Source organism: Adiantum capillus-veneris, chromosome 27 (genome assembly GCF_014529385.1).
Source record: "Adiantum capillus-veneris isolate H3 chromosome 27, ASM1452938v2, whole genome shotgun sequence".
In the NCBI taxonomy this organism is placed as follows: domain Eukaryota; kingdom Viridiplantae; phylum Streptophyta; class Polypodiopsida; order Polypodiales; family Pteridaceae; genus Adiantum; species Adiantum capillus-veneris.
The window spans coordinates 92,035,015-92,047,523 of record NC_140957.1 but is presented as its reverse complement, the minus strand read 5'-3'; the positions used below and the strand labels follow the sequence as shown (position 1 = coordinate 92,047,523).

At 45.2% G+C, this 12,509-nt stretch overlaps 1 protein-coding gene across 4 annotated transcripts in view; it reads left to right on the top strand.

The window, feature by feature from the left end:
- Window positions 1-10,503, top strand: part of LOC147422397 (histone acetyltransferase HAC1-like) — a 69,846-nt gene extending 59,343 nt beyond the window's left edge. For all 4 annotated transcript variants that reach the window (XM_086503124.1, XM_086503122.1, XM_086503123.1 and 1 more), the window contains 7 exons: window positions 426-568; window positions 652-964; window positions 1,051-1,193; window positions 1,280-1,358; window positions 9,071-9,460; window positions 9,558-9,775; window positions 9,873-10,503. In XM_086503124.1, the coding sequence (XP_086359250.1) occupies window positions 426-568; window positions 652-964; window positions 1,051-1,193; window positions 1,280-1,358; window positions 9,071-9,460; window positions 9,558-9,775; window positions 9,873-9,984 (1,398 nt within the window). In that variant the 3' untranslated portion in view covers window positions 9,985-10,503. The remainder of the gene's footprint in view (window positions 1-425; window positions 569-651; window positions 965-1,050; window positions 1,194-1,279; window positions 1,359-9,070; window positions 9,461-9,557; window positions 9,776-9,872) is intronic.
- Window positions 10,504-12,509: the final 2,006 nt, after the last annotated feature.

Genomic DNA, 12,509 nt, shown 5'->3' with positions numbered 1-12,509 from the left:
TGTGTGTACGTGTGGTGTGTGTTGTGTTAGGGAGCATATGTTAGTACCTAGTTTTACTCCCACTATTGGGCACTGACGATGTTAGTGGGGATGTCGTGGTATTTAGTCAATACTATGCATGATGGAGCTGATGGTTATATTGTCTTGTGGGTGATTACCATGGGTCTATACCTTGCACTTTCCTTCAAGGATGAATCTGGGCTTATCCTGGATTCATCTAGGTATATATCATGTATTCTCTTGTTTTGGACTAAATTGTGCTTTTGATTCTGCAATTAATTTTGGTGGTCTTTGTGAGCAAGTTCTGGATGGTCTCTGCAGTCACATGTTAAAGCGCGTCTTCAACTATGCTACCATATTTGTGTGTTTTCATGAAAGCCATTAGGGTACCTTATAAAGTCTGTTTTGGACTGGACATTTTGTAGGTTGCCTACCTGGATTATTGCAAGAGGAGAGGGTTTAGCAGTTGCTACATTTGGGCTTGTCCGCCACTCAAGGGAGACGACTACATCTTGTATTGTCATCCTGAGATTCAGAAGACCCCCAAAACAGATAAGCTTCGTGAATGGTGAGTAACAGGCTCACTCTCTAAGGAGACTCCTCTTGTACTTTGAATCTCTCTTTTATTCTCTTGGATGGGTTTTTATGCAGGTATCTCAGTATGATCGCGAAAGCAAAGAAGGAAAATATTGTGACTGCTAACAAGAACTTGTACGATTATTACTTCACATCAAATGAGGATTGTAAAGCAAAGGTAACGGCTGCTCGTCTTCCCTATTTCGACGGAGATTATTGGCCAGGTGCTGCTGAGGACATTCTGCAACAACTTCAAGAAGAAGAGGAAGGAGTTCATTCTGCGAGAAGAGGTAAGACAAAAAAGCTAGCATTAAAAAGGACAACGAAAACCTCTGCACATGCAGATGTTACAGGCAACATATCTAAAGATTTGCAACTCATGCATAAGGTGAGCCATAAATAGAGTTTGGAGCAGACCTTTTTTCTGGGTTTTGAGGTATGATCTGTAAGAGTTATTATTTCGTTTGCACACAGTTGGGGCAATCTATTGCTGCAATGAAAGAGGATTTTATTATGGTCCACTTGCACCATGCTTGCTCCCGCTGTCGAAATTTCATTACTTCAGACCTTCGCTGGTTCTGTCGAATCTGTGGAGATAATTTTCAGCTCTGCAGAGAGTAAGCCCTTCTTTCTTGGACCAGATTTAGTATGGTTTCAATCTTCCGCGTTGCACCTAATTTTAAACATTTCCTGTTTATTTCAGATGTCATGATGAGCACGCACAGCTGAGTGAGGAGGAGAGGCATCCTGTTGGCAAAAAGGAATGTCATCCATTGTTTATGGTAGTGTATAATACTCGAGGCTTTTTTTAGAGTCATTAAACTACAGATGCGCCCTCCCCCAACCTCTCTCTCTCTCTCTCTCTCTCTCTCTCTCTCTCTCTCTCCCCCCCCCCCCCCCCCCCCCCCCCCCCGCCCCCTTCCCCCCTCCTCCCTCCCAAAGTGCCGACATGCCAAAGAACGCTTTGAAGGAGGAGACAACCAAGCCGCCAGAGATGAATAAGCCGGATGATGAGATGACGTCCTACATCGCAGATACCCTCGATGGCTTCACTAATCGGCTATACAAGCTTGAGGAAGAGGTCGAAGGCTTGACCAAGGAGAAGGAATCTGGAGAAGAAGAAGGAGAAGTGGGAGGAGAAGAGAGAGAAGGAGAAAGAAGAACGGAAGAAAACGAAGGTAGAGCTTAAGGAGAAAATCGACCTCCCTTGTGCTTCTATCGTATCCCTCACCCCCGAAGAAGGAGAGATCAAAGCGGAAGCCAAGGAAGCGCTCGAAGAGGAGATCACCAAAGAGCTCACGGCAAGCATCGACGACAAATTGGAGGCTACCAAGGAAGGATGGGTTGAAGTAGTCAAGAAGAACATTGAAAAGGAGGCGAAAGCGGAAGCCCAAATAGATGAAGCGCTCATCATACACACAACCATTGAGGAAGAGAAGATGCGACAAGCCCTCCGCCTCAATTTACGAGTGACTAGCATCAAAGAAGTGGAGGGGTCCACACCTGAGAGTAATGGGAAAGCAAGCTCAGGTACAAAGAAGACGAGGAGCCACCCTTCTCCAAAGCTTGGAGAGCCAGCAAAGATCCACATAAAAGGGCCCTCATCCTCCAATTTACCTCCGAGGAGTCTCGATTATCCTTCATCTGTCCTGAGAGTGCTCGAGGGCCCCCCTATCTATCTTGACGACGACCTCACCAAGATGCAACAAGACCACTGCCGAGCATGCATGCCGAGAGTCAAGAAAGCTCGCAAAGAAGGGAAAAAGGCGGTATACCAAGATGGTAGGGTCATCATTGACGGCAAGACCGTCAGCATTGACGACAAGACCATCGTATAGAGACTCGCGGCCTAAGGGACACATGAAGAGATCCACCTCGTAGTTTGGAATTGCAACGGGGAACTATGGACACACCCAGAGAGACTTGAGGAGGTGATGAGAGGACGGGACATCATTCTTCTGACTGAGATACATGAGAGTCCAGAGCGGAGTCTACCAAAGATTCAGGGCTTTCAGTGGGAGTCCTCACATCGAGAGAGCACCCCGCCAGCACACCATGCAAGGGTCATGAGAGGTGGCTATACTCTTCAGAGAGGGATCCCAGAGCAAGATACAAATTGTTGCACGAGACCCACAGGCCCTTTACATCTAGATCCGTTTTGAGCTATCACAGGCCACGACTATCTACATCGCTCTCTGCTACTTCGCCCCTTCAGGCTCCAGATTTGCTACCACAAAGACAACAGGGGAGAGGGAGGAGAGACCATCCCCATACACATGCTTGTCAGATGAGATTATGGAGTACTCTACACCAGGGGAAGTCTTCCTTACGGGAGACTCGCTAGGACATGTAGGAATCAGTGTGAGACATACGACATAGAGAACCCGGTGGCATTATTCGCCATACAGGAGGAGGCCACCATGAGAGAGTCTGCAGACACAACTCGCACCACAAAGTACGGCCATCATTTGCTCAGATTAGGCTCCGAGCACTGCCTTGTTATTTATAATGAGATGGCACAATGACCTACTTTAGGAGGACTGACATGCATAGCACATGGAGTTGCAGCCGGGGGGGGGGGGAGCATCTTGGATTACATCATGGGACCCAGAGAGGCCACCCACCTACTTAGCTCTTTCACCATCCCACCCATACCGATTGGAGATGACCACACCTATCTTGCACTCTCCTTCAGTGGTGACGCCACACCCCACACACCCATGGCGTACACTCCACACACCACGATCCATTTCACACATACGCTAGCCCCCTTATACTCGGTAGAGGTCGAGAAGAGACTCCTCCTGTGCCACCCCTCTACACCACTACCTATGCTTGCCTCTCACATCACATCTGTTCTTCAGACATCAGCGATAAGCTCTTTCCCACACACCACCCATACAAGCCACACTCTGTCACAAACTTGGACACCCCAAGTCTAGAATTTGTCGCGACTCGAGAGAGGGATTCACTTAAAATACTTCACAACTTTAAAATCACAGTTCAATTTGGTAGACACGGCCTGGCGTAGTTCTGTGCCGAGAGAGATTGGCCCTAAAGACTGGCGTCCCTTTTGGTATTCCTTTTATATTAATGCTTCATCAAAGTACAACTCCCGCGGGTCCTTGGCTCTCAGACTCTGCATCCATATGCTCTGAGAAGTGAGGCCCTTGGGGCTTATTTATTGATACAAGAGATGCCAAAAGCAGAGCCCCAAAAAGCAGTAAACTCAAAAGCAATTGGTTCAAAAGCTACTGTTCCCAAAAGTTGGCAGACAAAGCCACCAACACAATTTACGAAAATCCGTACAAGTTGCCATGTCAGCACAGTCAATGCAAAAAGTGGAATTCCGTATCGTTCTGCCACGTCATCTACATGCACAATGCTCGGTTAGACTACTGACCATGGGACGACGACACCATGGCGTGGTTGGGAAACGCCGACGACCAGATCTGTACGGCCTGCCCTATCCGTGGGTGGTCATGCAACGTTATCATTTTGTGAACACCCCCCCCTCCCCCCAAAAGAATTGTAATCGCCCTCGATCACACTTGCAAAACAGATCAGTAGACACTGACTCTTAAGTACCAATGCACTTGAAGACACACCTCTACTTCTTGTACAAAGACGACAGTCACATCATATCAGATTCACATTCACATCACATAGAATCTAGGACCATTATTCCTGGTGACGTATTTAGCAATCGCATCTAGATCTGCACCGGACCTCACTGGTGTCAATTTAATTAATCCCATATCACGATCACGTCCATAGATTCTGAGACCGAAATGCTGCAGTCATTTGGTCAATCATACCACTCAAGCACTGTCGTGTACGAGTAATCATTTTCAGAGATCCCAAGTCGAAGTACTTCTCTCATAAAGTCATTCATCAGAATACTGTCAGCATATCAGTATCGCTAAAACCCAAAGGGAAATCAGTGACTGTCACGAGGACGTGGCAACTGCTAACCTTAGTTGTTGGTTTCTTTCCAATGATTTTTGTTTTATTTTTGAGACCCTCTTTTTGAAGTTGCCAATGGTTGGACATTGTATGGCCAATGTGAACGGTAGTTTCACTCGCAGACGGGAAGTTGGGCGGCACTGGAACTCGTAAAGTAAAAGGATGTCTAGGCTCAGTTCAGGATCATGTAGGTACCCCCGTCGCACTTCGCAAGTTGGTGGATACTAGGAAGTGAACTCAATAAAGGTACAATGTCAAGGTGGGGTCACCAAAGGAAAGTACCCGATAGCTAGGCTACATTGCATTTTTGGATGCGGTCCTAGTGGGGATTGATGGTCAGATGACCAATGGGAGTCCAACGGAAGCATCCCCTAAAATTTACAGAATTGCTATTTTAGGCCACGAAATCTATTCGCGTCATTAGCTTCAGAATGACAAGGGGAACATTTTATTACTCTGTTGCAAAGTCAACCGATGCACTAGTTTTGAGAGATTTTTAAGCAGGAAGCCCAACACGGGGAAATTGCATGTATGAGTGCCAAGTGGCACTTTTTGGCCAATTTACCAAGTTTGGGAGAACAGAACTCGTAACTGACTTTTTGGAGCAGTTTTGGAGACTGACTCTGATTTCCAACCATTTCTCTTCATTTTTGAGCTTCCCATGACTTTACCTAGGACCAAGGAGCTCATTTTCAGCATTGAAAGGCATTTGATGCGTGTTTACAGGGCTGGTTTGCTGCGTTTTCAGCGATACGCAGGTTATGGCAGCCAAATCTTCCCCTTTTGCATCTATTTGTTCACAGATGCATTACAGGTCAAGGGCAGAAGAGGGGCCGCTCGATTTATGTTGGGGGGATGCTTCATTGAGAACTTGTCATAGGTTAAGAGCTATGAGTGCTTCCTTTCCTCTCTATGTACAATGTGGTGCTAGGAGTGATGACCTGCACACTACACACTGCTCTCTCTCTCCCCTACGTGCAGTTATGTGATGCCCCACAAGAGGGCTCTTCATTTGACTGATGTACAGTTGTGTGGTTTCATGCTTTTGTGCTGAGGCAAGAGCCTCCTTGAGCAGGAACAGGGGTAGCTAATTGCTACTCCAAAGCAGGCACCGGGGAGGGTCATAATCTCACCGTATAGGTGCGTTTTCAGCACTGCATATGCGCTGTAATTTGACTGTTTTTGAGCCATACGGATGCCAAAACCATTGGGAACAGTGCCCCACTCACAGAGGACAGTTCGGGGACTGTTTAGGGTTGCAAACAGGGCAAAAATCAGTAAATACAGCGTGCTGAATTTACTGTTTTTGGGCAGGAATCAGAGGGTTTATGCCAATGGAAGTGAGTTCCAATAGGGGAATTGGTTTCGCGTAAGTTTTGGGATTGTTATGCTACCGAAATTTGGCCAAAATAGGTGGTATCTAGCTGGATACAGGTAAAGGATTCCTAGGACTCTACTTTGTACTTTACCCTCTCAAAGTATAAAGAAATACCGAAAGGGGCGCCAATTTCGGGGCCTATAGGTTGTGGGGTCTGCTCGGAGCATTCTAGCTTCCGAGCTGTGTGTATGCTTAAGTGTTAATTCCCTTCGCAGGATTCCTTTGCACGTTCTCTCTGTGTGTGTCTTAAGTAAAGAATTTCGGATGAAAGTCAAAGTTGTGACAAAGGAGCGGAGTGATCCCCTCTTGTGCAATCCTGCCTACACCAGATTCAACCCGTTGATATGTGGGAACTCTAGGAATAGCCACAACTAGACCAAAAGTGTCGAGGTAAAGTTCCAAATCCGAGGAGTATCTGCTAGGTCCTCCTCCTCCATCCAATTCGCATTTAATGCGCTTGCGGATGATTCTTAACTAAGAACCACCGTTCACTTTACCTTTCTCTTTCATGTCTTGGAAAGCAAGTCTCTGTTCCTGAACGAGTATCTTCTTGCTCTTTTTCAATTCAGGTTCATCTGGGAGCTATAACCGCTTTAAAGCCATCATCATCATTTAATTCATAATCGTGTTATATGCTCACAAATAACAGGTTCTTCCTTTCAACATTGGTTTCATCCAAAAATTCAAAATCTTCTTTCGAAAAGTCTTATTTCATTAATTCATACAGCAAAATAGTACTAATTCATCCATAATGCTCTATCAAAAATCTGTTCTGGAATGAGTATCTCCTCGTTCCGTTGTATTTCCATTCTGTCAGTCATCCTTATTCTTGTGCCTTGTTGGGGCACCGTGCAACAATATGTCCTTGTTCTCCACATTCAAAACACTTTCTTGCTTTGGTCTTTTGTCAATCGAGATCGCGTATCTTTCTGTTCTTTTGTCAATCGAGTTCGTGTATTTGTCTGTCGTCTGTTTCTGTTCTGACTTGTCAAAGGTTCATTTGGTGGGTAAGTCATGTTACCCGAATGCATAGAGAATCCCCGCTTAGCATGTCCCATCAATTGTTGAATGGACTCTGACTTCTTCTTAAGACAGTAGTCTCGAATTTCTTTGGGAAGTCCACAACAGAACCGCTCTATCTGCTGCTTAAAACTGATCTTTTTGAAAGAAGAGGTCGGAAGGAAAGTATCCCAAAATCTTTCACAGTAATCATCCAAAGTGTCATCTCTGATCATCCGAAGGTGATTTCAATCGGTTCTCACATCTCGTTCATACTCTTGAGTGAGCCATGAAGAAATAAAGAGTTTCTTGAATTTCAGCCACTCTGTCGCTGCTTCTTCTCTTAACAAAAGAGTGGACCACCATGTCCGTGCATTGCCTTTTAGAAAGGATGCTGTCCGTCTAATCTTTGAGTGCTTTGTATAGCGGCCTCCATAAAATGCTATATCAAATTGTTGAATAAAGTCTAAAGCCTTAGGAGCATCTCGTAACCTTGAAAAGGTGTCAAACTTTACTGGTTGTCCACCCTCTTTAAATTCCTTGGCCTTCTTGTCCTTATCATCGAGAAAAGCATATTGATTAGCTTTGTAAAAGCGCTTCCTTTTTAAATAAAACATTTAGTCCGCTTGTCGTTTCTTGCCCTTTTTGTCCTCATCACTAGAGTCAGAAAAGGATGAACTATCTGCGCTATCAGAAGAAGATGAGGACGAACTGGAGAATGGTACACGCTTCTTCTGTTTTCTTTCTTTCTCAAATGTGGATTTTCGGCCCAAGTAACTAGGGAAGTCAATTCCCTTGTTACGTTTCTTCTCCTTAAACCCAAATAGTTGGTTGACTCATTTTCCGACAACGTGCTCAGGTTTATCTTAAGTAAATCGTGGGACAGGAGGTTTCTTGATTGCCGGTTTTATTTGTGACTCTTTCTCCCAATGAGTATGCACTTTATCGGGTGCCAGGTCAAACATTTGGCATAGTATGGATCCTTAGCAACTGAAGCATCTACTTTATGCACTCGTCAACCTGCTGTTGACGTCGCATCTCCATAAGTTGATACTGTGAAGGCCGAGGTGGCCCGTACTCGCTCTCTTCTAATCTGCTTGGATTTTTCGTACTGCCTCCCGTTTTCGAGGTGGTAGAAGGAGTCATCTGATTCTTTCCTGAATCCATGTGTGTCGTGAGAAGAAGGATCAGATTTCCCGGTAGAAGAGAAATCGGCCGTGCTCTGATACCACTGTCACAAACTTGGGCACCCCAAGTCTAGAATCTGTTGCGACACCAGAGAGAGATTCACTTAAAATACTTCTCAACTTTAAAATCATAGTTCAATTTGGTAGACAAGGTCCGGCGTAGTTCTGTGCCTAGAGAGATTGGCCCCAAAGACTGGCGCCTCGAGATATCATGCACTCTCGAGATCAGAGACAGCTTGGGCGCTACTTGCTAGAGATATAGAGGCATAGGGACACAATTCTACAACCACCTACAGTGACCTGGGGGGGGGGGGAGAGAGTCACAGCTTAACAAATTTCTTTCAAAGAGCTACACCCCTTCCACTCCTAGACCCACCGAGGGGAGTGGCCCTTCAACAGGTTAAGGCAAGCTGGGCCCGATGACACCCCCTGGCTACCATATGCCAGGCCGCATGACTCCACTGCAAACAGATCGAGGAGATCCGGACTCGAGGACATCGAGCTGCCGAGGAGAGACCAGCCCAAATGATGGCTCACCCAGAGGCGTTCATCAGGGCAGCCCTTGCTCCGGACCCTCCCATGTACTACATTTTACACCCCCCCAGTTAGCACAGGATGGAGCTAGCTAGACTGATGCATTTGCATGGTAGTACTACCCTCAGCATATAGACATGTACATATCCCTAGTACTAGTGCTCCACCCATCCCCATACTACATAGATTTCACCGCCCACCAGACGTCCGTCTCTCTTTTATTTTGTACGAGTCTGAACTGTTGTCTTTTCCGATAGACAGAAGACACACACACGTATACTTGATCTCGTAGGCTGACTTCGGCCTCCCATAGACGTTAAAAGCTCTGTGTGTGTGCGCGCGCGCGTGCGTGCATGTGTGGGTGCACGTGTGTGTTTTGATTGAGGCCCATTTGTTGTGCATCATTAATGGTCTGTTTTCTCAACTGCAGGAAAAAGTGAAGGATGTGCCTGCAAGTACCCTCGACAGAGATGAAATAATGGAATGTGAGTACTTTGATAATCGACAGGCTTTCTTGAGCCTTTGTCAAGGAAATCAATATCAGTATGATACTCTGAGGCGTGCCAAGCACTCGTCTATCATGATTCTTTACCATCTCCACAATCCCAATGCTCCAGCTTTTGTATCATCCTGTGCCATCTGCCACATTGAACTAGAACCTGGCCAAGGATGGAAATGCAACACTTGCCCTGATTATGATGTCTGCACTGGTTGCTATTTGGGCAAGGAGTTGAAGCATCCTCACAAGCTTGTAGCCCGCACCATCCCAGCTGATCAGAATGCAGAAAATGCTGATGATAGGAAGCAGCGTATTGTTCAGGTTTTACTTCTTTGCACGTGTTGATGATCAGTTATGTTCACAATCTCTTTTATTTATGTTAATTTGTTCGAACACCTCACTTTTGGACTCTTGACAGCTGCGAATGATGCTGGTGGTGCTTGCTCACTGTGCGAAGTGTAATGATCCTTCCTGCCAATTTGCAAAATGCAAGAATATGAAAGACTTGTTCAGGCATGGAAATACTTGCCCAAAGAGGGCAGGTGGTGGCTGCCCTCTTTGTAAGAGAATGTGGTTTCTCTTAACAGCGCACGCGCGATCCTGCAAAGAAAGTGTCTGCACGGTGCCTCGGTGCAAGTATGTAGATCCTGTCATCGTCATTCTAAGTGTTGTTTTTCAAGCCTTTTTGAGTTGGAAGCTGGATTTTCATTCGTTTACTTTCTGTTCAAACCAGGGATATAAGGCTTCATCTAAGCCGAGCTCAGCATCAGCAGGAGTCTCGAAGGCGTGCGGCATTCAATGAGATGATTAGGCAGCGGACTGCAGCAGCAATAGGGGCGCAATGAAGATTATGTGGGCAATGGCCGAACAGGTATTGGCCGATTTCAATCGGCACGGTATCTGATGACCTGCCTCAGCCTGTGTACGAGTAGTCTTTCCCCTCTCTGAAGTGTTGCCGGTAGGGCTGCAGGCAAGTGTACATATCGTGTTGAGTTGTCCAGATTTCTGTACAGGCCAAGTGATCTAAGTGCAGATGCGGGATGAGTACATAAAGCCTAGTTTAGCAGCCTTTAGTCGTCGCCATCTTTACCCGAGATTCTCTGTATTCAATTTATTCTTGTAGAGTATCCAGCCATCCCTGCACCGCACTTATGTATGTATTGAGAGGTCGCAAACATTTCACTTTCTATTTGGGTACTAGGGTTTAGGAGGATTCTTGATTCTTTCTGTCAGGAGTGGCTTTTTACATGCTTTCAATGCATGTCTGCTGGGTCCTCCACCATTAAAGAAATGGCTGGATCAGCTCCTGTCAATTTCATTAATTGTAATTGAGGTGTTGCGCAAGTTTTTGGTTTGATCCTGAATGATTTTTGTTGATAATATTGTCCGGGGATTTCTTTCGTTGGGAATTCTGCTTTTGATCCTTACCCACTTGATTCTTGTAATCGAGGTGTCGCAAGTTTTCGATTTGGTCCTGAATGAATTTATCACTAGTTCTTTCGTAAGCCCAATCAAAGTAGAGAGAATGGGCCGTCTCCAATCTCTCAGTTCTAAAGCACGGTGCTCTTGATGTCCGAGAATTTCTTTTGTTGGAAATTCTGTTTTTGATTCTTCCTTCTACTCGCTTGACTCCTTGAAGTAGCATGCTATCGTGTATACTTTCGAGATGGTTGGGAGACCAAGAAAGAAGCAAGATTTTTTCCAAACAATCCATCATGGTTCATGTCAGGAAGCCTTGGCCATTTACACAAGTATTGAGTGAGATGAAGCTCATTGTTTAGTAAAAGGCATCAAGTGAAACTGTGTTGGTTTACATGGTTTAACTGTGTTGGATAGGTCAACTCACACTCTCTCTCTCTCTCTCTCTCTCTCTCTCTCTCTCTCTCTCTCTCGCAGTGTACAATGTACTATGAGAGACGGGGTCGCTTCCACACATTCAGACACGGCTTGGGTCGGACCCATGAGATATCAGGGCCTTGGATTGTATCTACTTAAGTTACGCAAGACATAGCGACAGTTTACTGAGGAGATTTGAAGAGAGACAATCCCAAAGACATTACTGATTTTTCACACCAGACATTGGACTAATAGTGGAGCACCCATTGTCTCACATACCCCACAGCTCGAGCTAGCAGCACTCCTAGATTCATTTTAGCATCTCTTTTTTGTATTCAGAACTGGTATCAGATTCACCAGTTTGTAACTGGTTGGTCTCATAGGTCATTTTCGCCTCTTGAAGAGGTGAGTATATCATTTCATTTCATTCCATTATCTTTTGAGGATCCTTGGGATTGGCCAGCATAATTCAATATGCTTCCATGGTCCCAATACCATATGCAATTGCTACCTTGGAGCTATCTCCCTCTCGCACATTCATAACACTACAACCACCAGAGGACTCTCTTGAAATCATGCACCACCACCACCGCCACCGTTAGGGAGGCATTGACACCAAGCAAAAGCCACCATCATCATGAGCATCCTAGACATGTCAGAGGCCACCCTCATAACAACCACCACCACCACTTTTTTTTAGGTGTAATTTTCTTGTGGTTTCTTGTTATGTACAGAACAATGCTTTGCGGTTGGGGGAGGGGGGCAAGAAAGGCATGAGTCATATAGCCCTCTTTTTGATGGTTAGAGACATCCATGTTTCTAGTCAATGTGTTAAACTTGGTGGCCTTCAGTGGGGGCTATGAAAAACGTGTCATATAACTTTGATGGCTAGCGACAATTCATGTTTCTAGCCAGTGTTTGAGTCTTGGCGGCCTTCAACCAAGCATATATCTTTGTCCACTACATTCTCTATCTGTGGCTTTGACCTACAATGATAGTGTTGTCGTTGCCAACCATTTACTGGCATAGAGGATGTCCAAAGGCGTTTCAAATATGCACCAAATGCACGCAAAGATAAAATCACACATCTTTAGCAATGATTATTTTAGTGGAGCGTGCTTCTGCCCATCTTGTCATGTAGTCTACCCCCATAATCACATACTCTTTTCTAGATTGTGTTCATGGTACTGGCCCTATTTCATCAATGCCCCACCATTTGTCAAATGGACCATATGTTGCAACGAGACTCTGTTTCTCATCTGCTAGCCTCGTAGGTCCAACTTTCTGACATACTTCACACATGTGGTATTAGTGTGGCCCATCTTGATGTAGACTTGACCAAATCAACCCAACTTGGAGATTTTTTCGGCCAGTGATCTCTTGAGAAAAATGCACACCACACATTGCCTCATGATAGATGCTTAGAATATCTTTAATCTCCTTGGTAGAAGGAACTTTCCTACATATTTTTCCCTTGCAATAAAATTAATCATTTCCTATAGAATACATGATAGCTTTTCTAGCTAACCATCTT